Genomic DNA, 27115 nt, shown 5'->3' with positions numbered 1-27115 from the left:
TACGGAAATTAAAATGCAAATTCTCAGATGATGATGATAAAGTGTTTATTACCTCTGAATTTAATAACAAAAGCCGCTATGATTTATGACATGTTGCACATCTAATTATATAGATATATTGCGCACTTACTTAATAATTAATTTAACATATGGAAACCGCCTTAATATTAAAAACGGTGATAGTTTTTATATTTTTTGTTTTATGTACTTCTTTGGAATGGTGACCTTCATACTTCCACTCTCAGTAACACAGTAATCCGCAACAGCGCATGAATAGAGTGTACAAATCTGAACTAACTCCCCGAAGATATCAATATACCTAGTAACAGAAAATGTTGTTTTACGGCACTATGGCCGAGTGGTTAAGGCGAGAGACTCGAACTAATTTGAGGGATCTCTTGGGCTCTGCCCGCGCTGGTTCAAATCCTGCTGGTGTCGTTATTTTTTTTATAAAACATGTTCGAAAAAAAAGAAAAAACAAAAGTGAAACGCTTTACTTAGCGGATTGGCAACGTTTAAATCGATTCCGAAACCATCAGTGGTGTACTGTTCGGGCTCTACACGTCTCGTGGATACTAATATACCCATGCTTGCTGATAGCTTTTATGCAGTTCATTTCTGCAGCCCATTCTCGTCACGTTCTAAACACTCTTTACCTTTTAACAGAACAATTGTGAAAATTTAACTAGCCATAGAAGTTTGAAAAGACATATTGCAGAGATAAGCTTGGTAACTATCGTGAATTACACGGTTGACCGGCTATCATCCGCAAGTAATATCCAAGCATGCCTAGAATCAGAACTCATGCGACCAAAAAGGCCCCCGAAGGGTTCGACAAAATTTCTCCCACTCTAAACGAATTTGCTATCCAATTGAAGGAAGCGGAAAGCGAAAAGGGTTCGAAACTCTCTACAAAGAACACAGAATCTACGTGGCAAGTGTTCCAAATCCACCACGAACGAAGCAGATACGTCTACAATTTGTTCTACAAGCGCAAAGCCATATCTAGAGAGCTTTACGAGTGGCTACTACGTGAAAAATACGCCGATAAACAATTGATAGCCAAATGGAAGAAGAAGGGGTACGAAAAACTATGCTGTTTACAATGCATACAGTCAAATGAAACAACAAACGGCAAAACTTGCATATGTAGAGTACCAAGAGCTACCCTCGAAGCCAACGCGGCCAAGAAAAAAGAACCGGTAACCTTCAAACAATGTATTCACTGTGGTTGTTCCGGATGTGCTAGCAGTGATTGAAGTCCAAAACAACAAAGTTAAAAAAGGCAAAAGTCGATAAAGACCATACTTCAACTTTACTTTCCGTTCCGTCTCGGTATTGGCCAAAATTCCTGCATGTACGCACACTTGAATATACAACAATGGCTGTCCTATTCCTGCTTTTGAAAAGTACCGAACGAAAAAAAGTTTATAATAGAAAACTGCAATCCCGAACTTCTCTTACGCGAAACGTCTGTCACACCTGTGGAAACTAGCCCTTTCTACGTTATTTCGGCCACTTATCGCTAACTGCTTACTATTCTGATCTCATCACATCTCATCTCACCTGAGGTCGATGTATCTTTTTTTTGCATTTCACTTCTCGCGTCGCGTCCATCACGTTACTTTTTGGGGATTATTGGCCCAAATTTTTTCGCGTCTTCTTTTTTGGGAAGTTTTTTTGGCGACTGCAACGAAAAAAAAAGTATCTCCCTGAAAATTGAACTTTAAACCATTCATAAGAACAGGGAGTCCTTGGACAGAATAAAAAGGAGGTCGAATTTGAGCAGATATTCACACTGGAGTTTTATAAATCTAGTTGGGTTGCGGGTAGAGTTCGTGCCTGAGATTATTGTTGCAATAGAGGGAAAGGCTATAAAAAATTGATACAATTTGGACCTTTTTTTTTTTCTTTGGCTTAAAGACATCCCCGTGATATAATATTTCATAATATTTCATTATATTTCACGCGAACGTGAAAGTAAAAGAGGTTCAGCTTTTAGTGTGCGCGTGTCTGTCTGCTTTATTTATATGCACAACGATTGAAGCACAGCAAGACCAAGGAAATAACGTGAGTAACATTATTTACTAGAGACCGACTCTAGTTTATGATAGAATTATAACAGAAGGAGCGGCCGACAATAGAAAGAGTTTCAATCCTGAAGTCAACGAAATTAATCAGACTAATAAGAAGCGTCAAAGAAGAAAAGATAAAATTAATTTCATTTACGCGACTTTGTTATAAACAGTTCTGGAAATATGAGTAGAACGGAGACTCAAAGGCAACCTTTGAAGGATGTAGCATTAAACAGGAAAAAGCTGCATTCGGAAGCAGCAGCGGTGTGGAATGAGAAAGATGCAGAGCAGTATGAATTGGACCAGGGTGCATTGACCCCTCCACATTCATTCACTCATCGGTCTAGTATATCAGAATCGAGGACGCCTAACTACAAAATGAGGAAAATCAACCCATTGTCACCAGAGTTGTCTTCACCAATTAAACCGCAGCGCGCCAAGAGAATGAAAAGTGATCAAGGTCGCTCTAGTGGAGTCAATACGGTAGAAGAGTTTTTGGAACATTTATCTGATGATTCGCGCGTTGTTGTCTTGCAAGATCCAAATAAGAAACCGCCTTATTCTTATGCAATGATGATTGTTCTTTCGATATTGCAATCAGATACCGGTAAGCTAACACTTTCCCAAATATATTATTGGATATCCTCTCATTTCCCCTATTATAAGCGAGAAGATGCTGGTTGGCAGAATTCTATTAGGCACAACTTGTCTTTGAACGAAGCGTTTGTTAAAGGTGGTAAATCTTTGGACGGGAAGGGACATTTCTGGGAAATTAAACCTGGGTATGAATCCAAGTTCTTCAAAAATGATGAAAGTTTTTCCATTGATGATTTTAAGGTAAAGCTACAAAGATTCAAGAGTGTGAATTTGGATGATGGTTATGAAGCTGGCAGTACCACGTCCAGTTTTAATGGATCATCAATTGCCTCGTACAATAAGTCGAAAAGGAAAAATAAGTCATTTTCAATTTCTACCATGGATGACAAATCGAGTGATATTGGTGACGCGGGTGATACTTCCTTGGATCAAAGCAGTGACGGTGACGAAGAATCAACTTCAATAACCAATATACCTTCATCGCCACGATTAGGTGATCACGCCGAAGCTGCTGGTCATGGAAGCCATCAGTTTCCGGCTACGGATAAAGACTTCCTGTATTACGAAGATGAAAATATGGTCAAAAGACAAGACTCTAGTCATCTGGTGGGCCCGTTGAAATTTAACCATCGCTCTGTCAGTGCACATAACCATGAATATGATGATTTAATGGTTGCTGCCGTCTCTTCTCCTAAATTCAAAAAATATTCGTGTTCTTTCAACACATCATTTGAACCCGTATCTCCGATGAACAAGCTGCAGCTGCCATCAGTTAACCAGCAAAATTCAAAGACACCTATTAGGGAAAGCTCTGTCACTCCTCTGAAATTCAATATTTTTTCAACACCTAAAGATTTCAATAAAGATGGTCTGAACCCACCGGCGTCTACCAGAACTTGGCAAAGCCCGTCTCGTCTATTTGAAGATTATTATGCGTCATCACCAGTGTTTTTCAGAAACGTAATCAATCAATCTATAGATGATTGTATGATACAGTATGACACAGAAAAGAAATGTATTGATTCTCCCCGAAAGTTGAGTCTCAGAGATCAAACTTCTCCCAAGGAATCCAGTCAATCAGGATTAATTGATCACTCCAAATATTCATCAAACATTCTTTTTGGTGTTGATGTTTGTTCAGTGTGGAAAAGGGCGATTGCTCATTGTAACAGCAATGATGAAGTAGATAGCTATCGAGAAGAGGTAACAAAAAACGATTTGGACCCTCCTTTTGATGGGATGAACTAATGTTTGCTTTCTTTTTCATATAGAGTCTGTCGTTATCTCGATGACCATATTTTTTGTTTTTCTTCACAATCTGCCTGACGCTTGGGTTTCTTTATATGGCTGAGTTATTTGTCTCCTTTATTTCTTTCAATTTATTTCATTCCTGCGTTCAATTATTGTAGTGTACGCGCCTTTCTTTTATTCATTGGTGTCCTTTTTAAAGTATTTTTATTTGCAATAGTTATTGCTAATGTATGTATCATTATATCAATCATATTTAATTCTTACATTTCCTTCTAACCGATATTTACAATCAAAGGATATTATCCTGATAGACCATATGGCTTTGTTATTTGATCTGACTTCGTTTCATCGTTGTTTAATTAGCTCTGAATAGTGCTTCAATATTATGCCATACTTTGTAAATTACTAAAATACGATAAAAAGAAGCTAAAAGCAGATAATCCGAGTTACCTTCTGAAAAGTATCAAACATTAAATGCTGGAGTGCAGAGGAATCAACCAGAACTGTCATGAAGCTAAGTGTACCTGAAACTATATCGAATCCTCGTGATTTTCTTCACACGAGTGTTCCGCAACTTACTGACCTCGATTCACTTCTTCGATGTCATATCTGCAAAGATTTTTTAAAGGCATCGGTCTTGACGCCATGCGGTCATAGTTTCTGTTCCATTTGCATAAGAAAGTACCTTCAGAAAGAGAGCAAATGCCCATTATGTCTCAGTGACCTCACTGAGTCTATGCTACAAAAAGAGTTTCTAGTACAAGAGATTTGTTCAAGTTACGTGAAACTGCGAGGTTCTTTGCAGAAACACTTGACAATATCATCTCAGGAAGAGGAAAAAGATAATGAAATAATAATATCTGACGAGGCAGATACATCTGTAGGTACAAAGAGGGGTACTCCAGATAGCCCATCTTTATCTTCAGTAAGTACTAAAAAGAGAAAACATGATGGTATAACAACGTTGTTAATGAAAAAGAAAACGGATCATCCACAGCGGCAAGAGAAGAAGGCACAATGTCCTATATGCTCCAAGCACCTGCCGCTTTCAGAATTAGAAGGTTCGCATATTGATGAGTGTTTGAACAAAGGTAGTAGTTTGGAGAGATCGGATTCTTTTGAGATTTTGGATGAACGTACACCCTCCCCTTCGATGGAATCTTCGCATCAACCACTAGAAGAGAAGACTAGCCTGCCGTCTTCACATTTGCTAGAGGTAAAAGAAAAGAAGGATATCACGTACCATAACGAGAGGTACTTAAATTCTGGGCTGCTGCAGCAAAAGGAAAATAGATTACCAAGATTGGATTTTCAGTCTTTATCTATGACACAATTGAAACAGAAGCTTGCTTCTTTGGCTCTACCATCAAATGGCACCAAACAGCAAATGGTAGCGCGATACAAGCATTACGAAATGTTATGGAATAGTAATTTTTTAGATTCAATTGATCCTGTTGACGAAAATGAACTTAAACGTCGTCTATCCAGTTGGGAAGCTAAGCACAATACAGACCATTCTTCTGATAGCAATAGCATAACTAACCTTCTCAGGGGTAATAAACGTACTAATGCTATAAGTGCCATGATCAAACTTTTTAAAAGCGATAGATTTGATAGAAAAGGTTGGATGAGACATCACACGTCAACGTTTAAAGCATTAAAATTGGAAGCACAACGTTCCGATAAACTTGCAAAGATGAAGAAGGAAGAGCTCTCCCAGAAGAGTGATGCGAACTCAGAAGTAAGTTCGGAACCTATACTAAAGATTGATCAAACGTCAGAGAATAATTAATAGAATCTAATATTCTCAACTTTTCATTATTTATCGTATATCAGTATATAGTATCTATAATTCATCTTGAATGATGTCAGGAGATTCATTAAGGATATCTTCTCTTCCCTCTAAATTGCGACCTCCAGATTGCGATGGGGCTGATTGTACTCTTGTTTCCTCGACATTGCTATCACTTTGGGCACCCATAATATTTTCTTCGATTTCAGCGTTGGTAGGGTTTAATTCAGTGTCCAATATGTCCGAAGAGATTACAGGTGACTCAAAAGCTTCTATTGATTCAATATTACCGACAGCCTTAAGCTCGTTTAAGTCTGCAGCTGCAATTGAATCATCCATCGCCGATTATGAACTTCCCGATGTTGTTAATTCTTCGGAAACAGTAACTATGAATTCGCTTTCCTGATCCGCTGTTTTGGTAATGGAGGAAGAAATAGTAGTGCTGGATGAGAAGCTCGATTTAGCTTCTGTATCCTTTTCGGCAGATGAAATGTCTGATTCTTCGAGTTCTGTTTTATCAGTGGCTACAGACAGTTCAATTTCTGTCACAACGACTGTAGATGTGACAAGTTCTACGTCAAGGTTAGACTTTATTTGATCGATATGCGTAGCGGTATCTTCTTCCGCTTGTAATGAGGTACCTGGATAATGATCTTCTGATTGGACTTCATGAGCGACGTAGATATGATCTTCACTTGCAATTTCTGACTCAACAGATTCAAGTTCCTCTGCAACACTTGATGCCAATATTTCCGTTGCTGTTGCAGTGTCGCTTACATTGTCTTTGGTGTACAGTGATGGCTCGGACTCATCTTCAACGAGCAGTGATGTAGTTTCTACGGTTTCTGTATTCGATGTCTCTTCTATCAATTCGGATAAAGAGGAAACGTTGTCAATATCATCATCAGAGAATTCGCTAAATGAGATGGATGCTTCGACAGAAGATGTAGCTTCTGTTGTATCACTCACCATTAGTAGTTCTGAAGATGTTTCTGTCTGCTTTTCATCATCTTGTTCAATAGCATTAGACTCTTCAGAGGTTGTGATAACCAATAGTGTTTCAGAAGTGGCTTCTGTGTCTAATTCTTCCGAAGATTGCTCTGTTGACAGTTCAGCTTCATTTTCGATTCCAAAATCATTCTCTTCATCGTCAGTTCTATTCTCAGTGACCTTCTCCGCTATAATGTCTGCCGCTATTTCTGCTTCATTTTCGATTTCTAAATCAGGCCCTTCATCCGCAGTTTTGTCCTGTGAAACAACTTCCTCAGCTGTAATATCTAATGCTACTTCAACGTTATTTTCTATTCCAATGTTATTCTCCTCATGGTCGGTTTGTTCCTGTTGAGTGGCTTCCTCCGGTAGAATGTCAATCGATGGTTCGGTTTTTTCAATTGCAACTTCAGTTTCTTCTTTGTCGGTTCTTTCATGTATAATGATTTCCTCTGGCACAATATCTTCAATCTCGATTGAAAATTCAGAGGAACCTTTGTCGATGTTTTCAGGAGTCAAATCCAAATCGGTTCTTGTCTTAGCTTGTTTAACTACGACCGTCACCGGTTCCTCTATATTTGACTTCTCAAGTGAGGGCTCATCTGCGATGTTAGATTCTTCTTCGTCCTTCATTTCAGAAGGACCTTCTGCTATTGTTTCCGGTTCGGTTTCATGGGTGGTTATGTCATCCGTATGATCCAATGAATCGTCATTAATTTTTTCATAAATGATTCCTGAGCTAGGCTCATCAATAATAGAAGTGAACGAAACTTTTTCAGTTGATTCCAAGGAAAGATATTGTTCACTTTTCGTTACGATGTTATCGTCCAAAATTTCAGCAGTTACAGTATATCCACTGTCCATAAGAGAAGTATCAGTTGTATATGAAATAAAGTCGTCAGCGCTAGTATCCATTGGACCTACAGTATTTTCAGAATGGAAAGAAATAGTGGTTGATTCTGAGTGGCCAGAGGTCGATGAATCAGTATTAATAACGCCGATCAGTGTAGTTTGTTGTGGATATTCGTGTAAAACAAAATAATCGGAAGAATCATTTTTCTCCGTATACTTCTTATACTTCTCTTGCATGAAATCCAATGCCTTGAGGTGCAAGTTGTGCTCGTGGACATAATAGGCTGCTGCTGCAATGATTACAACCAAAACCGAGTTTGTGAGGAATGTCAAGAAAGACTCCATCAAAGAACGTGACGTAGCTAAGTTTGGAGCAACCTTCAAAATGTGAACGGTGTTTGCAGCAGATACGGATGCAAGTAATTTGGAATCTGGAGAGAATACAAGTCTGGTAATGGCAAAGTTATGCACTTGTTTAAAAAATTTGACTATACGGAAATTTCTGAGCGTAACGATGACCACTGAATTTTCGTTACCTGCCAAAGCAACAAGATTCCCTGAAGGGTCGACATCAAGAGAAGTAACACCCTTAAACTTGCTCGTAATAATCTTTGACTTCACGATTTTTGCAACACCGCTTTTCAAGGAAACTTTTATCAAGACAACGCCCGTTCCCTTTGCCAAAGTGGCAGCGATTATGACATTGTCCTGGTCGATAAATCTGATCTTTGACATTTTCCAATTAGAATCAAAGTCGGTCTTACGAACGATGAAATTCCCAGTAACGACAGACATAACTTCCAAAGTAGACGCAGTAATATAACTCAAGACTTTCCCATCTGGAGAAAAATGCAGATCTTTGACGTCGTTACCTGTTTCTACCTCGTAAGTCTCTCGTAAGTTTGTTGGGTTCACAATACAAATCACAGTAGGAACCTTTGAGGAGGCAATGGCCGCTACAGATGCATCTGGAGATAAATATGTCAATTTGGTATACTCTTCTGGCTTACTTGATCCATCCAAATCAATGCTAGCAACAAACTTCAAATGTTCATTATGGAACACGTATTTCCTTAAATGGTTGTTACCCTTTCCAGATTTGATCTTCTCTGATCCTTCATTACAACCTATCAAAATAACGTTATTGGCATAATCCAAAGTCGTTGGAGAATCATCGTTATCGTCCAAACTTAGCTCTCTGAATCGTTTCACAATTTTCTTCTTCTGGAAGTCGACTTTCAAAGCAGAAATCTTATTTGGAATACCATTATTACCTTCTCCACCACCCCCAGCAACTAAAAGTGTGGAATTGTCCAGAAACTTGGCCCCATAAACAGGATACCCAATGTTATAAATTGTGCTATCAACTTCTTTTCCCATACTGCGCACAGCTTCACAAGTTCCAGAAATTTAACACAAAAGAACAAATTATTTACTAGCCTTAGCCCTATATTTAGCTGTTAAATCAAAGAATATCACCATCCAAATCTGCAAATGTTAATCAAAAGTTCTTCAATTGACTTACATTGGATTATTCTAGTTTTAACGTAACCTTTGCAAGAAATAGAAAACTGAGTTTCGCTCCGCCTGGAATTATTTGTGGCGGCCCAGAAAATCTGTAAATCCGTCATCTTGGGCCAACATGAATCTCACCAGATAAGAGAAACTGAAAGAGAGAGGAAGAGAGAGGTGCAGGAAAGAAGAAATGAAGAAAAATATTGTCCAGTATATCTGTCATGCTGGGTGAGTTACTGTTGTTAGATCATATGGACTTTAGGAGGTGCAATTATCTAGAATTGGAAGTTTAGTATATACATTTGAAGGTATCAAATCATGGTTTCTGGGAAGAAAGTTCTTTCAATTCAGTCACATGTGGTTCATGGATATGTTGGGAATAAGGCTGCTACTTTCCCGTTACAATGCAAAGGATGGGATGTCGATGCTTTGAATACGGTTCAGTTTAGTAATCATCCAGCCTACGGGTTTCTTTCTGGGTTCAAGTCCCGTAGTGAGGATTTGGAACGAATCATTCAAGATGGGCTGCTATCAGGATTAAAGATCCATTATGATGCAGTACTAACGGGTTATCTGCCGGATACACAGGGGCTTAAGAAGATTGGAGCACTTTTGGTAAAGCTCTGTAACGATGATCCCAGCTTAAAATGGATTTTGGACCCTGTGCTCGGGGATAATGGCAAGTTGTATGTGCCCGAAGATACGGTAGATATATATAAGCAGATATTGAAAGATGGGTCCGTGTATCTGGCAACGCCAAACCAATTTGAATTGGAGGTTTTGACCGGCACGGTTATTGCAGATTTGAATTCGCTTAAGAACGCCTTGAATAAATTCCATGTTCTGTATCCCAAAGTGCGGTACTTGGTTGTCACCAGTGTCAATTGGCCATCGTCTGCGGATGATGACAGTTTTGTTTCGGCTTGTACAGATTTTACGGAATATTGGTATTTCAATATACCAAAGATCAATGCGCATTTCTCAGGTAGTGGAGATTTATTCAGCGCAATTATCATGGACTTGCTTCTATCGTCTGAGACCGTAGAACTTCCATTGGCATTGAACAGTGCTTTATCTCTGGTGGACGGTGTGCTCAGACGAACTTATGATCTGACTTCCAAACCGGCACAGTCAGACGATACTCCATTCAAGATAAACGATTTGAAGATTATTCAATGTAAGGATCTCTTTAGATCGTACCCAGTGCCAAATTTTGTAGCTCACAAGTTATAGTTAGTCTCTTCGTTTCTAACATTGAGTTACATATAATCCATTTAGTATCCAATTATCTCTTTGTATTCATTAATCTGAAAAAAGATATTACTTACCGAAGCTTAAAAAAATATTTAAGTTAAGCATCAACAACAGATGGTTACCTTTAGTTCAAATGGCATTCATACAGTAGGTGCTACTTTTCTACATTCGCAGTCTCAAAACGGTCAGCTGCATGGCTAATTTGCATGCCCTTTTTGTCTTTTCAGCATGATTGACTTTCTGCTTTAATCATGGAAAAATTGTTTAAAGAAAATGTTACAACTGCAATAGTGTTCTATCTACAAGTGTCAGATCAAATCAAAATCGAAAGATACAACGGATAATCCCGAGGATGAAACCAGGTATCAAGATCTCCAAACGGTATTCAGCTAGGAACGCATCAGTAATAACGGTGCTATTGCTGCTGATATACCTTATTTATATCAACAAGGAAACAATACAAACAAAATATCAGGGAAGCCGAATAAATCATGATTCAGGGGGCGACTCTACAAAAGATAAAACACATACCTTTACTATCAAAGAAATACACTTCAGACCGTTGGATGAAAAAACACAGAGTTACGGGTCACTCCAGGTGACACCTGAGTTTGTCAACATGGCCAAATCAGAATTTGAACAAAACGTAGCAGTTGCATCAGGAGACAATGAAGATTTGTACGATAAACAACTTTGGAGTGCGTCAATAAAGTCCAATCCATGGACGCATCAATTTACACTAAAACAAGGCAGCATCAAAATGAAACGAATGGTAAACCGAGATCCCGATTATGTGGAGTCTTTCCTAGATTATGCCCATGAAAACCCTGAGATGGCAAGGAAAGTTCATTTGGACTGGGTGGATGAAAGTGTTTTAGCGCCTAACGTCACAGATAAGGAAACCGTTATATCGCTTGCCCTTATGTCGTCCAATGCATACGTTCGGCTTCCTTATGAGGGGGACTGGCGAAACCTATCAGATTGGAATAACGATCTTAACCCTGATTTGTCAGTTGGCATAGGGTGGGATTCGGATGGAGTAAGGGGACATATCTTCTCCAACGATGATTCTAGTGTAATTGTAATCGCTTTGAAAGGAACTAGTGCTCAAGGTCTTCCGGGCTCTGGAGAGGACGAAACTACAGATAATGACAAATTGAATGACAATGTTTTGTTTTCCTGCTGTTGCGCCAGAGTTAGCTACCTATGGAAAACAGCTTGTGACTGTTATGTGAAATCGTATACATGTGATGAAAAATGTTTGGAACAGGAGCTTGTAAGGAAAGATCGATATTATCAAGCCGTGCTAGATATTTATCGTAGCGTTGTGACAGCTCATCCGAATTCGGCAATCTGGATCACAGGTCATTCCCTGGGGGGCGCATTAGCGAGTTTGTTGGGACGAACATTTGGTGCACCAGCGGTTGCTTTCGAGGCTCCTGGTGAGTTGCTAGCAACAAAACGCTTACATTTACCTATGCCTCCTGGATTACCTGCCTATCAAGAGGGAGTTTGGCACATTGGGCACACAGCAGATCCAATTTTCATGGGAACTTGTAACGGAGCAAGTTCGTCATGTTCAATAGCTGGATATGCTATGGAAACTAGTTGCCATTCAGGAAAAGTTTGTGTTTACGACGTTGTAACCGACAAAGGTTGGCATGTAAACATGCTTAATCACAGAATACACACAGTTATAGATGGTATATTGACGGATTACGATACTGTAGCTAAATGCAAAACACCGGACGCATGTCATGACTGTTTTAACTGGAATTACGTTAAAGGTAGAGATGTTCCAAAAAAACATAAATCCTCTTCTTCAACAGCCAGCTCCACGTCTGCAGAAACGTCTACTTTGACAGTAGGACCTTCCCCTCCAGAAAAAACTACCACGAGTTGCATTGGTCGGAACTGGATAGGAATATGTACAGAATATGGTATTTAGTTATCTAGATTTCTTTTGATTAACTATAGTTTGGGTCTATTTGAATATCATATGCAGAGAATTTACCAATTAGGTAAGCTTCTAGGGCCTTGTGATATTGGAGTATCACACTAGGAATACGAAGGTCAACTTCTTCAACCCAAAAAGACTTGAGTTCTCCTTCACGAATCTTCTGTAACCTTTGACTCAACTTTTTGACATCGGTAAGAATCGCAACTGCATCGATATCTTTGCTGAGGGAGTGGCTTTCATCTAGTAACAGCAAACACATCAATGCAAGATGTACACCTGAAAACACCAAATGGTCGGACAAAAACTTGAACTTCTCAAAAGGACAATTTACAATAGCAGTCAATCCTAAGTGTGCATGCTCCAGTATAAAAGACACTTGGGCTGGTAATATTGATGCAACAACTTTCTTCAGTGGATAAGTCAAATTTAAGTAATCTGCTATAGCTGTCTTGGTGGAATTTGTTGCAGAATTAAACAAAGGCAGATTGTCTGGAGGATGTGTGGTTACATAGTGTTTATGATACCACGAATAGTGAACCAAACAGATACTATAGTGATAATTAAATTCCACAAATTGGGTCACAGGTTGAGTGAACAAATAATTCCATTGTTCTAACCAACCTTTAAGTTTAGACAACACTGTATTCAAAGGTTGTTGGTCAGATATGTCAAAGAACTCCAAACTTCGAATAAACTTATAAACTATCCGAGTGAGTTCAATCTCTGCCACCATTCTTCCGTCAAAATTCGTGGAATGCGGCAGTTCCAAAGTGAGTTTACACATTTCTAAACTTCTATCGTCAATTGTACACATTCTACCGGATGCCACACAGTTGTTTATATGGCAATGACATAGATGGTTCCAAAGTCTCGCAGACGATAATTGTTCGAATTCTTCTGTTTCTTCGAACACGCTATTGTTAAATGTGTCGAGATCAGGCTGCATTACTGGATCCAGTAAATTTATAGTTGACGCCAAAGTATTCACTGAATTTTTGTTCTTTTTCACTAGAGATCCTGCAACACCTCTGGTAATCAAATGCTGTGAACCTACTGCGGAAAGATACCATGCATCAACGCATAAGAAATCGCTTGAAAACGAGGAAGCATATAGAGACAAAATTACAATAGCTTGCAAAAACTCTTTCGATTGAGGAACATAGGAAAGAGAAACCTCAACGTCCGATCGTAGTTTAAGAAGCAAATTCTTATAGCACCTAGTTTTTAAATCGTGATAATCGTCGGTATACCTTAGAGCTAACGTGCAAACCACGGTAAGAAGGAAAGATGAGTTTTTGGAACGTATATTATCAACCAACTTTTCATTTGGAATGGATTTTGGGAAAGAGCACCAATCTGAATATCTATTTCTGAAACTCTGCATGAGCATATAACTTTCTTCAAGGGTTATTATATTCATAGTCACTATGTCCTCGGTTAAATATCTCTCGAGTTCATTAAATTTATGGTCATGGAGTTTCCTTATCAGTAAAGGTAGATGGTCTCTCGGTACCAATTGTGACATAAGTGTATATGAAGAAGATAGATAGGCATGGTTCTGATCATCAAAATTTCTTGCCATTGAAGGTGATACTTCCGGTTTACCACTGCTTACATCTTGAATTGCGGCCCTAGCTGGGCCATCCCTAGTTATCATTGATACTGCATCCACAAGAGAAGAACTTATTCCTGGTTCCTTTTCCTTCATCAAAGTCATTGCTTCTTTCTCCAAAGGAGTCTGCTCCGTTTCGGTGACTCGCTCACTACCAGCATCTACTGAATTCTCAAGTAGCGCAAGTACCTTCAAAACGTTGTCATGAATCATCTTGGTATATTTTAGGTTGATATTCAACACACTCGGAGAGGCAGAACCAGATTTAAGAAAAGCTTTCAACAGTTCTGCATGCGCAGTTTCATTATCTGAACTACTACCGTTATTGTTGAATTGTGTCGAAGTACCATCGTGAGCTGGCGCATGTACCGGACTATCCGTAAACAAATCTTCAAAAGAACAGTGTCTCTTCAGGGAATCGCATCTCAAACATCTAACCTCACCTGGCACAGGAGACGGCACACATTTCGCCTTAAGCTTCTTACAATAATCGCATGCCTTGACACCTCGCGTACCTCTTTTCGCTGGTGTTTTCTTAGCTATCTTATTTTGTCCAGTGCTCATTAATGAAGAGTGCTATGATTCCTTGTAATATTATAGTAAGAAAAAGCACTGTCAAGGACAAAAAAAATCTTCGTTTTTCAAGGAGGAACTGTAATATCTACCAATATTCAACTCCTACGCTCTCTCCTACCATGTAACGACTACTGGAGATGTGCTCCGTATACCTTTGTATATGTAAATCTGGCTAATCGAACTAATTTCAAGATGCATTTGTGTTTCTTTTTGACAAATTTCACGGTATAAATGGATAAAGAGGTTACAATCACAGGAAAAAAACGATATACATCACGAAAATAGGTGGTAGACTACTTTAACTGGTCTCAATCATTGCATAATATTCTTCAGCTTGACACTACTGGTCGCCTCAAAAATTGGCATCGAACCAGCTTCTTATTACCACTTTTTACTTATCCAGGCATAGATTCTCCATATAAAATTCCATTTCACACTATCCTTTGTAGGGGAAACTTCGAAAAAACCTTGAAAAAAAGTCATAAAAGAATTTAAGTAGGAGTACTTGATACGTGTTTTAAGTTGGAAGAGGGTTCACTGGAGGAATCAAGTCTCGAATTGAATTGATAACAGTTTAAACCGTATTATTCGAGGATATTACACTGGAAAAAATGATCTCCAAGTTGTTCAGGCTATTTTGTGCCGTTTTCGTACTTGCTAGTGTTACTGCCGGTGCGCTCGTTGAAGATTTCAAGACTTTATATGAACCAAATCCACCGGTGACAAAGAGAGTCTTGTTTGGTATCAACTATACAGATCCCAGCACGAACCAGCCAAAGGCCGTAGATGTGGGTATTGAATTGTATGGTACCGTAGTACCATTGACGGTTAATAATTTCAACGAGTTAGCTCGCGGCGTCAAGGGTCAACTAGGTGACAAAATTATCGATATTTCATATAAAAAAACAATATTCCATAGAATCATTCCAGGTTTCATGATTCAAGGTGGTAATGTGCTACCACATGTGGGTCCTTTCTCAATCTATGGTTATGCTTTTGACGATGAAAATTTCAATTTGAAACACGACAGACCGGGTCGTCTATCTATGGCCAATTCGGGCCCAAATACAAATGCATGTCAATTCTTCATTACTACCTCTGAAACACCGCTTGAACATTTGGATGGTAAACACGTTGTATTCGGCCAAGTGATTTCAGGTCTTGAAGATCTAATGAAATACGTGCAACATGTTGAGACCGATGATAAGGACAAACCAGTAAATGACGTTTCAATCACGTACACTTACACTGAAGAGTTGAGGATTGCCGATATAGAGAAAATGCACGAAGAGTATATAAAGAAGGTGGAACAATTCAGAAATGGTGACACTTCTGTTGGGATTACTTTAGAAGAGGAACTTAAAGAGGGTGCTAAGAATGAAGTTGAGTTGGAAAATGATTACTACTATTCGCAACACCCATATGCTAAATTTGTGTTCGCGTTCTTGTTCATTGGTGCTTTGGTCACCGTTTATGCCAACAGAAGATCTATCATTCCAAGAGCTAAAAACATTGTCTCTGTGAGATCATGATCCTCTTTTGGAGAAGATTTTGTTACTTCATGTCAAAACAACAACATACTATAACTATATGCTCAGATATTTTTATTGGAAAGTACCAAAACTAATGGAGAATGAATAAAGTAAGTAGACGAAATACAACCGATATTCTTTTTTTGCTTTCTTTCAAATGTTACATATCTACTTTAAATACCACTTGTATTATTTCTGACTACTTATTGCTTTATTAAGCAAGTGCCTAATATAATTCTCATCCAAATGTTTCCCGATCAGGACAATTTTATTCTCGGTAATGTTAGGCAGCTTTTCACCAGGGATTATATCATATGTGTCACGCACTCCTTGAATGACCTTGCATTCATTTCCAACCATTATCACACCCTTAGTTCTGTGCACTTCGAAATCGGGATTCTCATGGTGAGCTGACTGCAAGCCTGAACCAGTATCTACCCCAAAATCTTTCCATAACAAGACTTGAAGGAAATCTTTGATAAAAGTATCAAGCTGATCTTCTGTTTGGAAAAAGGGGAAAGCTAAAGTAATCGTTGATATTCTATGATCATGAAAAGTAGTTGTGTAGTCTTTCTGTAGAAACTTGGTACTTTCGAATGCGTTTAAATCCAATACGAGATCCAAATTGATATCCCCGAATTTCGTATAATATATCGGTGCTACTGTGTTGATGGAGCGAACAACGTTTTCTAGGTCATATTTCTTTGATTCATCTCCTTCAATTTTATCCGATTTGTTAACTAAGATTGCATCGGCCATAGCTATTTGTAGATGTGCAATGGTTGTTTTTGATTCATCATCAACCGTAACTTTCTCTCCATGCCAATGGGCAGTAGGAGAAATATCATCAAGACAAGTTATAATATGTTCACTATCAAGAACAGTTATAATTCCATCAATGTATACGTTGCTGTTCAAGCCTTTATCTTGCCAAAACATCTTTGCTATGGGTCCGGGGTCTGCAATACCCGATGTTTCCAATAAAATGTAATCAATTTTACCTGGAGATCGGGCAACCATATCTTCGATCGCTTTTACACCAACATCCTTCAAAGAACAACATAAGCAACCGTTACCCAAATCTAACCATTCTTCATATACTTCACCCTTGTTCTTGATGGTAATAGACTTTTCAATTTCTGAACTATCCCCAAATTCGTTCAATATAACTGCTAACCTTTTATTGGAGCCCTTTAACGCTATTTGTTCCAATAGAGTTGATTTACCAGCACCAAGATATCCGGTTATGATGGTGACAGGAATCCGCTGCTGTCTATCAAAATCCTCGTCCAACTGTCTATTAGCCAAAGCGATCTTTTTATCGCTCACAATGTGTTTCCCACCATCTGGTTTATATGTGTCCAATATTTTCTTTAAATCAGGTTCATTCCCAGTAACAAGAACGGGAAGTTCTCCATCTTCATCTTCTTTGAAACTAAAATCCTTAAGTGCCGACATTGGAGTACTAACTTGAGGTATTATATTTGTCTTCAAGTAGTTTACACGGTTCGTTATTTGTTATATATTTACTAGCCGATGTTGGTGATGATGATGATGAATCCTTTTCATGAGTGATGAGCTTTTCGGTATAAAAAGTAAGAGATGAGGTAATTTCTGAAAACTTCTACCCTTTAACAATGAACAAAGATAAATGAGAAAGCCAACCATCGAACAATGGACGGTATATTTGATCTAACTACAGTTCTTACTTGTGCGGTGTCGCTACATTTATGGTATTCACCTTATACTAAGGTTGAGGAAAGTTTTACTTTGCAGGCCGTACATGATATTTTAACTTATGGTGTATTTGACGTTTCGAATTATGACCATGTCACTTTCGCCGGTGCTGTTCCGAGAAGTTTTGTTGGTCCATTAATCCTCTCAGCGCTTACCTATCCGTTCAATTTGACTATCTCAAAAGATCCGTTTAGAACCCAGATGTTGGTGAGATTTTTAATCGGCTTAACGAACACTGTGGCGTTAAACAGATTCATTGTAGCTGCGAAGAAAGCCTTAACGAAAGATCAGGAGCAAAAAAGTGGGAAGGAGGAGACTACATCAACCACAAAGTATACTATTAGTGCATCTGATCTAACTAACTGGTTTGGATTATTCACTGCTACTCAATTCCATTTAATGTTCTACAGTTCAAGACCTTTGCCAAATTTTGTCATGGCGTTACCATTGTCACTATTAGGTTTGTCATGGGCTTTGGAAGAAAACTATAGGTGGTCAATTATATTATTGTCCTTTACTGCTATTGTTTTTAGATTAGAAATTGCTGTATTGGCGGTTGGTGTAGCTCTGGGTGCCTTCTTTTATGAAAAAATCTCATTGACATCGATTGTTAGGACCGGGTTCATCGGTGCTGGAGCCGGAATTTTCTTATCTATTCAAGTTGATTCTTATTTCTGGAACCGTTTAACTGTTCCTGAAATCGAAGCATTTATATTCAACGTTGTCCACGGAGAATCTTCCAAATGGGGTACCCAACCTTTCTTTGCATATTTGACGGGGTATCTTCCAATGATGTTCATCCCGCCAACTGCACTACTTTTGAACCATCTAGGGTTCAAGATTGGCCCAAATTCATTCAGGGTCGTAGGAATTGCTGCATACTTTCATGTTTTAGTCATGTCTTTGCAACCCCACAAAGAATGGAGATTTATCATTTATTCGAACCCACCAATTACATTGCTAGGGGCTACTGCTGCTGCTTATTTATTCAAAAATATTGACAACAAAAGTGTTACTGGGGTAGCGGTACGTTTTGTCTTGTTATTAACACCTTTGTTGTCGCTGTTTATCTCTATTGCGTTTTCATACATCTCCACTATGAATTATCCTGGTGGAGTTGCCCTTGAAAACTTCAATGAGATCATCAAGTCACAGAACATCACAGATGCTGTGGTTCATTTAGATGTCCCTGTCTGTATGACAGGTGCCACTTTGTTTGGTCAACTTGATGACTCTTGGAATATTACTTATGATAAGACAGAAGATGGTACATTGTCATCTAAATGGCCATCATTCAATTATTTGATTACACCTATAGATAATTCTTCCTTAATCCCTACCGAAGACGGCAACAGATGGGAATTAATATCCAAAAGTCAGGGTTTTGGAGGTATCAACACTGAATATTTGGTAAAAACATTCACTGAACAGTATGCTAATGGCCTTGACCTTTATGTCACTTGGGAAAGAAGCAGAGACTTTACTTTCATCAAGGAGATCTTTGACAATGCATTGGCTATGAAAGATGTTTTCTACACGTACCAAAAAGTCCCAATCTTGTAATACAAGTATGCCCGATGTATATATCTAAGTCGTTAATATATCTTATTATTACTGACACTATTTACAGTTTTTATCACATGCAGGAAGAAACAACCATGTAAGAATATTTACATACGCATCTCCTGTAAGTTTTAAAGTCATGGGAATAAGCTCAAAAGGTGGTAGCCAGAGCCCTCTTCACGTGCTTCGTGGCATCACCTTCAATGATAATTTTATTTGATTGAAGTATCACCTTCCAGTACTTCTTTGGAATGAAAGGAAGCCTTTCTTGTAGATCGTTTCTTAGCTGCACAGGATCCCCTTGAATCTTTCTGATTTCGGTGACAATCTTATTGCTGTTTTTGTAGTCAGTGTACACAGGTAAATTTCCGTTAATACTTCTTTGAATGAAATATGTTTTCTTCCCAAATGGAGCGGCTCCCACTACTTCCTCGGGGCTTACGTCTTCAAGTTTTGGGAATACTGTAAAAGGACTTTGACTGTCAAATAAAGCACTGAGTTCGGCACTTTCGGCATCAGATAATGGTCCCAATTTGTCCATTTCTGATTTAAGTTCATTTAAAAGCTCAATTTCTGAGTTTTCCTGTTGTTGTGGTTGCTGTGCTTGGGTTGATTGTAGTCTAGTACAAATCCGAAATGATCTTGGGCTCATAGCCGCAAAACTTCTTGTAACTCTTGTAAGCATTATTAACTAGCCGTTGTATTATTAGTAGGCTGTTGTGTGGTTATGCAGGTTTTCCCGGTGTACACCTTTCTTACTATATAGATAACTTATCGATTTCCTATGGTAAATGCCGGCTGAATCGTTCTTCATCTTTTCAACTATGCTTGAAGCTTTAATTTTTCAAAATTTTCAGCTTGTAAGAAGAAGGGACACCTGTGCACCTCATAATAAATGTAAAAGAAGCTATAACATACATAAGGCAGTCTATAATTTAATCATGCTAATTATTCAGATGCAGTGGATCCACTCAATGAGTCCATATCCTGACCATTTTATCTTTCCCACCGCTACATACACGTTTACCGTCTACAGACCAATCTACAGTGTAGACTTCATCTTGATGACCGGGTAGATCGACGGACAGTTTTCTAGTTTTGACATCCCAGACTTTTAAAGTGGTATCTTTGGAACAAGAAACGAGTAGTCTACAGTCGCTTGACCAAGCTACTTGGTAGACACTCGCTACATGTCCTCTAAAGGTGGATAGGAATTTACCATCCCTTCCATCCCATAATTTAATGGAGTTGTCAAAGGATGCAGAAACAATGTAACGGCCATCTGGCGAAAATGCAACGTGGTTGACGAGCTTTTGGTGGCCGGTCATTCTGGTAATAGGTTTAGTAGACTTCAAGGGGTTCCACAGATACATAGTAAAATCGTCACTGGCAGTTACCATCAGTTCTTCGAAGTCACCTTTTCTTTTAGCAACTTTTTCGTAATTTTTCAGAGCCTTCTGTTGGGCTTCTTCAGGTGAAGCAGGAGTTTCGCCCTTGTGATCGAACGCACCGAGTCTTAATGCATAATCTGTTGAAAGTGAAAGATGATTAACCCAATGGGCGTGTGATTTTAGGATATTGATACATTTACCGTTCAAATTCATGTCCCAGCATCTGATTGTTTTATCGTGAGAACCACTGTATAGAACATTTTTTCCACCCCACTTGACACAGGAAACAGAAGACGTATGGCCACATAAGGTTAAAAGGCAAACTCTTCTTGTTGTATCCCAGATTTTGATAGTTCCATCCTTGGATGCAGTTGCTAATCTCGGTTTGTCACCAGGTTTGACAAGATGGATTGGTTCCCAAGATAAGGAGGTAATCCATTTCGAGTGACCTCTTAAAGCATCACCATAAGGCTTACCTTTGCTTGATTCCCATAATCTAATTGTGTTGTCCATAGAACCTGTGGCGATTAATTCACCATCTGGAGACCAGGAACAACATAGGACCCAGTTGTGATGGCCTTGTAACGTGCACATACGCGTTTGAGTGTCACAATCCCAGATACATGCAGTATTGTCACCAGCACCGGTAACCATCCTGGAGCTTGTATTTGGAGCAAATGCAGAACACAAAATTGTCGAGCCATGACCAGCAATTGCAGAAGACGACCGAGTTACTGGTTTTACTTTGAAGATAGCTCTTGGGGTATACACTAGAGTCAAAAAATCTTCGGTAGTTTTCAAACCTGGTTTTAAAATGGATTGATATAGATTATCTCTAATATCTACCATTTCCTCATCTGCATCCTTCTTTTTGTTGCTAACTAAACAGCTAAACGTGTATGGAACAGGATCTGCCGAGTCTCCATTTAACTGATTCAACAATTCCTCCAGTTGCTGCTCCGAAATACCACCTGGAACCCTTAGAGAACCTCCAACAGTTTCACCACTGTCAAAAGCTTGGAATTTAATGAGAACATTTGGAAGGTCTTTGGGAATAAGGTCAACTCCACGTTCAGCTTGAGCTTCTCTTCTTTGCTTCTTTGAAGGCGGTGGGAGTAAGGTTGCCATGTTTCGTTTGGATTGCTTGGCCTAACAAATTCAGAGAATTATTTTGGGCTCGTTTAATTACCTAAAAACTTCTTTCGAGAAAAGACCTGTGATTATTGCTGGAATACTAATATCGTTCACCAGAACCTTCTCCTTTTTAGGGAAGTCGACTTGGTAGTTGAAGCTCATCTCATCTCATCTCATCGGCATCTCAAAAGATTTTCTTGAACTTAAGAATTTCTTTTAGTTCACCACTTCCGGGTAATATAAATCTTTATTATGTTGAAACTATGCTCTGAATACCTTATGGGGAGCATCAGGCACAAAAAATTCCTAGACTGCAATTTACTTACTGGCAAGCAACTCACAGATAACGGAAAGTGCATGTTACATTGATACTATACGGATCCGGCATTGTTTAAAAAAAAGTCAAACAAAAGTTCCTATTATTATTATATATACATACAATACTTATACAAAAAAAAAATCTATGGTTACAATTGTTACATATGATCGTCATGGGGAGGAAACTTTTATGTCTATCAGAACTAGTTATGAGTTTCATTATTAAAAGATTCTGCATTGCCACCAAATGCAATGTTACGTATTTGAGAAATCCAGGGATCAAGTAACAATTCCATTGCAGTTGCTCTTTTATTGGCATCTTGTATTAAGCATCTGCTTATGAACTTTCTACCCGCAGATGAAATTTCAGACTTGGTTGGGAATTGCGGAAGGTGACCAGCTGCAACATGATACATGATAGCCCATTCATTGTCTAAGTTAGCCCATGGACGTCTACCGGTCACCATTTCCAGTACAACACAACCTAAAGACCATATATCATCGGATCCGAATTTTCCGTGTCCTTGACCAGTCACCGTTTCTGGTGCCATATACATCGGTGTTCCGATCATATCTTTCCCGCCTGTAGATTTGTTATTGGCATCCAGTGATATCCTCTTTGATCCGTTCTTTGCAATGAGTTTTGCGGCACCAAAATCTACATATTTGATAACGCCATTACGATCCAATAAGATATTCTCCGGTTTGATATCTCTGTGCACAACTCCAGATTGGTGCAAACATGCCAATCCCTCAAGTAATTGTAGTGTGTAAACTTGAGTTACCATTTCATCTTCAATCCGGCCATGTTCGAGTAAACTGGCTAAGGAGGAACCCTCGCAGAATTCCATAAAGATATTAACCTTGTCTCTGTGAACTTCCACACCATAGTACTGAACAATATTCGGGTGATTTAAGATCTCCATGACGCGCATTTCTTCTTTGAGAGATGGGAAAATTTGCTTCATGGATTTAGCATCTTGGATTTTGATCTCTTTTACCGCTAAAATATCACCAGTATCTAGGTTAACAGCGGAATATACAGTACCAAAGCTACCACTTCCGATAAAGCTACGCTTTTGCCATCTAATAGAAAGGTTAGATATTGAAGAAGCAAGAGATTTCAACAATTTGCTTTGATTATCGGTATCATCAATAACTTTACCAACAGAATAATGCCTTTTGACTTTGACAACCTTTTCCATATCTGTTATTGCATTCATACGCATCTCTGAATTAACAGCCAAAATCATATCATCGTCAGCATCATCGATATCAAAGTTTGGTCTTGTTTGTTGAGCATCAATCCTTTCAGCTTCTCTGGATCTTGCCCCTGTGATGTCGAAGTGAGATATTAACAATGACATACATCTAGCAATCTTCTCTTTCAACAACTTGAATTCCTTCTCCTCAATCCCCAAAATATTCCATCCGTTGGTCATACGCATAGCAAATTCCATTGCTGGGACACACCATCTAAATGTTTCTGGATTGGCCGGATCACATTCATCAAGAACAAAAGTTAACCAGTCTATGCTGATCTGAATCATAAGGCGAATAATAATTGCCTTAGTTTCCGGTGTAGCGACATTTAATAGAAGGAAGTTTTTTGCAAAATCTTTCACGAACAAGTATGCTATGTTGAAAAAGACACTCTCGTTAGTCTGTAAAGTGACATTCTTCTGTACGCTGCCGAAGTTTTTCAATACAATATACGTCATCCTGAAGTAGGATTTATTGATACGTTGAAGAGCCGTCTCAATGCTGTTGATAGCACATTTTTTTTCCCGTATGGATATCGCATCACCGGCAAAATGTTGAAACCTATCCACTTGATAATCTAACGCGTAAGTTGATCCCTGATTCAACATAACAATAACGTCTTCTTCTACACTGAGGCCAAATTCTTCCATAGTCAAAGGTTCTTCGCTGGTAAGATTGTACATTTCTCCATTCCATACCATTGGTTTTGTTGGACAGAATACCAAAACATAACCAAGCATTTTCAATTTGTTTTCGAGTTGAACGAGTTCTTCTCCTTCTTCCTCAGGGGCTGTCGAGCTTCCTCCTTTACCTCTAATGCCAACTCTCTGTGTGAGGTCATCTTGTTTTAAATGATAATAGGACACCCCGTTTCGTCTTTCTTTCTGTACGAACATCGCTTCGGGTAATGTAAGATCCTCTGGAGGGTTGTAAATAGTTAAACTATTATTAATTTCAACTTTTGGAATCAAATCGGACCCTATTTTAGTAGATTTGATAATGTCCATTATTTCATCATCAGAGCATCCTAGAAGCTCCTCACTTGCAATTAAATAAATCCCATTTTGTTCTAGGATCCCTCCAGTGTAGATCAAGAAGTGTCCACTATTCCTAAGTCTCTCCAGCAGCATGCTGTGATCCTTGATGTTATAAAGAACAGAGTTTTGGAACGCCTTCGTTAAGACGTTCGAAAATCTATTGGTCTTTCTCTTGAAAGCACCGACATTTTCTATAACTTCAACTACCCATTTTCTGGCATCATCAGAAGTTACTAAGTCTACTGAGTTTCGTTGCTCTTCCATAATGTAAAGATGTAGTCGGTTCAACAATCTTATAGTAATGTTGACAAAACCCTGTGCGATTACTTTACTTGCTCCAGATATATAACAACCGAAGTTTTTCAAGTTTTCCCAATGGGCAAATAAAATGTCTGGTTCTTTAAATGTTTTAAAGGAATTCTTTGAGCTGTCAATCAATTTTAAGTGAAGAAGTTTGAACAAGAACTCTATAGCTTCAACAACTTTAGCATCGAAAGCATCACTTATCTCAACCTTAAGGCTCCATCCAGATCTGTATTCCATAAGGGTATGCTTGATTTGAACAGAAAGCTTGATATATGTACTGAAGTCATCAATCATTTGGTCAATCATCATCATGGTAGGCTTTTTGAGTTTTCTAGCGTATTCTAATCTGATTGATATTATTTCTTGGATCAAACGAAGTGGAAACGTTAAAAGAGAATGCAATTTGTCCACCGGTAAAGGTAAGCGCATTTCGTGAATAGAATTTTGTTGCTTCAAAAACACCAATTTGCTCTTGAACATCCAAGGGGCATGCTTGAAAAAGATCTTTTTCTGAAAGATACCTTCGATGTCCTTCTCTTTCATAATTTGTTCTGCGAAAGATCTGTCATTTTTGAAGATACCTTCAGTGTCTAACGAATCTTTCGTAAAAGTTACATCCAAATCATCATTTTGAGTCCATTGTTTCAATGCCTCTATCTCATATTGTAATCCTTCGTACGAGTTTATCAACGAATTGAGTGCTTCAATTCTGCTTACAAAATTAGAGGTTTTGGTTACAGGTTTCTCGAGATTCATATTGGGGAGATTTTTCCAATATCCAACCACTTTGTAATATTTATTCAATAGTATTTTGGCTTCTTCTATGACAACTTCAGGGTTTTCTTCTTTTTCATTTTTATAGTTCAAGATTTCTTCGAATACCTCATCAGCAGTAGTTTTAGAATATTCCAATGATTTACGTTGATCTTCGACGGTTCTACCATTTAACCAAGCCTTAAGTTCTAACCATATTAGATCATTATGATTCAGTAAAATTTCATCAGGCTTGCGTTTCGCAAGTTTTGTCTTCTCACTCTTAACAATATCACCATTCAAAACGCTCGAGAGCATAGTCTGCCACTCTAGCCTTTCTCTGACTAAATGATTATTCGAGAGTTGTTCCAAAGCAAGCTGCGTTTCAATATTTGAAAAGCTCTCAAGACTGTCCGTAGAGCCACCAGTTTTATTCAACAGGTTCAATGAATTTTCTATTAGAGGGTTATTCGGTTCCACTGAGCGTAACCATTCCATCCTTTCAAGTAAGATTTTATCATTCATTAATACAAGTTCATCATCATCGATGGAATGAAAGCCTTTATCTGTTGTCGTTGCGATATTATTTCCGAAAATTGCAGAGCCCAGTCCATTATTCAATTTGCTTAGGTCATTATCAACATCATCGTTTTCTCCATCCACTCTAAAATCATCATCATCTTCATTTCCAGAAGACGTTATTCCTCGCGTGTAATAATCATCTGCTTTTTTATTTTTCATCGAGCTTAGATAAAGCTGTTCATTGAGTACGTATTGCTTTTGCAAAGGTTTGAACGATTTCGTGGTACTGGTGGTGCTATTATTCAGTGATCTAATCGATGGAGAAGACAACGTTGGAGTTAAATTTACTGTTGTAGTGGAACCATTCTGTTGTGCTGGAAAATATTGGTCCGCTGATGTGGAAACTGACATTGAACTAGCTGTTTGAGAGTTCAACGAAGCGACATTAGGCGGTACGGGATAAACCGAGGTCGATGACGGAGAATCATTGGATTGGTTCAGCGCAAATAGTTTGGAGCTTGTGAGCGAATTAGACCTTGACCTTGTTGAAAGTGCACCGCTGAGTTTGGGCGATGTTATAGTTTTCAACTGAGCTGTAGTCGGAGTCTGCGTTCCAAAGGAACCAGACACACTTGGTTTCCTTGAAGATATTGCTGAGGAGCTTGAAGAAGAAGCAGGAAAGAGCTGCCCCTGTTGATGCTGTCCATTTGGCAGAGATGTCGGAAGCGTCTGTAGAACTGGCAGTTTTTTAGTACTCAGAGTAGAATCTGATGAAAACGTAGGCGAAGCTGCTGATAAATTTCCCTTTAAAGTTTCATTTGAAGTGTCACTTGAAATCGAAGCCAGCGAATTCAGATGTGAAGTACTTCTACATTTCGAATCAGTATTGGAATTCTTATTAGAAGCCATCTTAGTCGTATATCTTTGGAATTGCTCCCTGACATATGCCTCGTCTCTGCTATCGTTGTTTTGCGACATGGCTTTAAACGACGAACTGAGAGAGGCTCAATCTAAACCAAACGTGAAGGAAAACAGATAAAGCAAAAAACAGAGCGTTACTTTGTTGTACAGTACAAACGTAAAAG

The 27115-nt window shown here is 38.7% G+C and overlaps 13 protein-coding genes and 1 non-coding gene across 14 annotated transcripts; 8 read left to right on the top strand and 6 right to left on the bottom strand.

Moving 5' to 3' along the window:
• Positions 1–344: 344 nt before the first annotated feature.
• KLLA0_C08822r lies at positions 345–438 on the top strand. Its single transcript is given in 2 exon segments — positions 345–382; positions 393–438. It is a non-coding gene; the product is annotated as a tRNA-Ser (tRNA).
• A 347-nt stretch (positions 439–785) lies between these two features.
• Positions 786–1259, top strand: BUD31 (U2 snRNP complex subunit BUD31; the record flags this gene model as incomplete). Its single annotated transcript, XM_452593.1, has 1 exon — positions 786–1259. The coding sequence occupies one exon, from the start codon at positions 786–788 to the stop codon at positions 1257–1259; it is 474 nt and encodes a 157-aa protein (XP_452593.1).
• Positions 1260–2258: 999 nt separating this feature from the next.
• HCM1 (Hcm1p) lies at positions 2259–3920 on the top strand (the record flags this gene model as incomplete). Its single annotated transcript, XM_452592.1, has 1 exon — positions 2259–3920. The coding sequence occupies one exon, from the start codon at positions 2259–2261 to the stop codon at positions 3918–3920; it is 1662 nt and encodes a 553-aa protein (XP_452592.1).
• A 511-nt stretch (positions 3921–4431) lies between these two features.
• On the top strand, positions 4432–5715 carry RAD18 (E3 ubiquitin-protein ligase RAD18; the record flags this gene model as incomplete). Its single annotated transcript, XM_452591.1, has 1 exon — positions 4432–5715. One exon carries the CDS (start codon positions 4432–4434, stop codon positions 5713–5715), a length of 1284 nt encoding a protein of 427 aa, XP_452591.1.
• Positions 5716–6060: 345 nt separating this feature from the next.
• SED4 (GTPase-activating protein SED4) lies at positions 6061–8937 on the bottom strand (the record flags this gene model as incomplete). Its single annotated transcript, XM_452589.1, has 1 exon — positions 6061–8937. The coding sequence occupies one exon, from the start codon at positions 8935–8937 to the stop codon at positions 6061–6063; it is 2877 nt and encodes a 958-aa protein (XP_452589.1).
• A 453-nt stretch (positions 8938–9390) lies between these two features.
• On the top strand, positions 9391–10305 carry BUD17 (putative pyridoxal kinase BUD17; the record flags this gene model as incomplete). The annotated part of the gene is made up of 1 exon (XM_452588.1): positions 9391–10305. One exon carries the CDS (start codon positions 9391–9393, stop codon positions 10303–10305), a length of 915 nt encoding a protein of 304 aa, XP_452588.1.
• Positions 10306–10678: 373 nt separating this feature from the next.
• ATG15 (triglyceride lipase ATG15) lies at positions 10679–12274 on the top strand (the record flags this gene model as incomplete). The annotated part of the gene is made up of 1 exon (XM_452587.1): positions 10679–12274. The coding sequence occupies one exon, from the start codon at positions 10679–10681 to the stop codon at positions 12272–12274; it is 1596 nt and encodes a 531-aa protein (XP_452587.1).
• A 19-nt stretch (positions 12275–12293) lies between these two features.
• Positions 12294–14462, bottom strand: KLLA0_C08657g (uncharacterized protein; the record flags this gene model as incomplete). The annotated part of the gene is made up of 1 exon (XM_452586.1): positions 12294–14462. One exon carries the CDS (start codon positions 14460–14462, stop codon positions 12294–12296), a length of 2169 nt encoding a protein of 722 aa, XP_452586.1.
• A 623-nt stretch (positions 14463–15085) lies between these two features.
• On the top strand, positions 15086–16006 carry KLLA0_C08635g (uncharacterized protein; the record flags this gene model as incomplete). Its single annotated transcript, XM_452585.1, has 1 exon — positions 15086–16006. One exon carries the CDS (start codon positions 15086–15088, stop codon positions 16004–16006), a length of 921 nt encoding a protein of 306 aa, XP_452585.1.
• A 189-nt stretch (positions 16007–16195) lies between these two features.
• ZNG1 (GTP-dependent zinc transferase) lies at positions 16196–17464 on the bottom strand (the record flags this gene model as incomplete). Its single annotated transcript, XM_452584.1, has 1 exon — positions 16196–17464. The coding sequence occupies one exon, from the start codon at positions 17462–17464 to the stop codon at positions 16196–16198; it is 1269 nt and encodes a 422-aa protein (XP_452584.1).
• Positions 17465–17680: 216 nt separating this feature from the next.
• On the top strand, positions 17681–19306 carry ALG12 (dolichyl-P-Man:Man(7)GlcNAc(2)-PP-dolichol alpha-1,6-mannosyltransferase; the record flags this gene model as incomplete). The annotated part of the gene is made up of 1 exon (XM_452583.1): positions 17681–19306. One exon carries the CDS (start codon positions 17681–17683, stop codon positions 19304–19306), a length of 1626 nt encoding a protein of 541 aa, XP_452583.1.
• A 151-nt stretch (positions 19307–19457) lies between these two features.
• IMG2 (mitochondrial 54S ribosomal protein mL49) lies at positions 19458–19991 on the bottom strand (the record flags this gene model as incomplete). The annotated part of the gene is made up of 1 exon (XM_452582.1): positions 19458–19991. The coding sequence occupies one exon, from the start codon at positions 19989–19991 to the stop codon at positions 19458–19460; it is 534 nt and encodes a 177-aa protein (XP_452582.1).
• Positions 19992–20277: 286 nt separating this feature from the next.
• Positions 20278–21825, bottom strand: RSA4 (Rsa4p; the record flags this gene model as incomplete). Its single annotated transcript, XM_452581.1, has 1 exon — positions 20278–21825. The coding sequence occupies one exon, from the start codon at positions 21823–21825 to the stop codon at positions 20278–20280; it is 1548 nt and encodes a 515-aa protein (XP_452581.1).
• Positions 21826–22352: 527 nt separating this feature from the next.
• Positions 22353–27008, bottom strand: SSK2 (mitogen-activated protein kinase kinase kinase SSK2; the record flags this gene model as incomplete). Its single annotated transcript, XM_452580.1, has 1 exon — positions 22353–27008. The coding sequence occupies one exon, from the start codon at positions 27006–27008 to the stop codon at positions 22353–22355; it is 4656 nt and encodes a 1551-aa protein (XP_452580.1).
• Positions 27009–27115: the final 107 nt, after the last annotated feature.

This window comes from Kluyveromyces lactis, assembly GCF_000002515.2.
Source record: "Kluyveromyces lactis strain NRRL Y-1140 chromosome C complete sequence".
NCBI classification, from domain to species: Eukaryota; Fungi; Ascomycota; class Saccharomycetes; order Saccharomycetales; family Saccharomycetaceae; genus Kluyveromyces; species Kluyveromyces lactis.
This window is presented reverse-complemented; position numbering and strand designations above follow the sequence as displayed.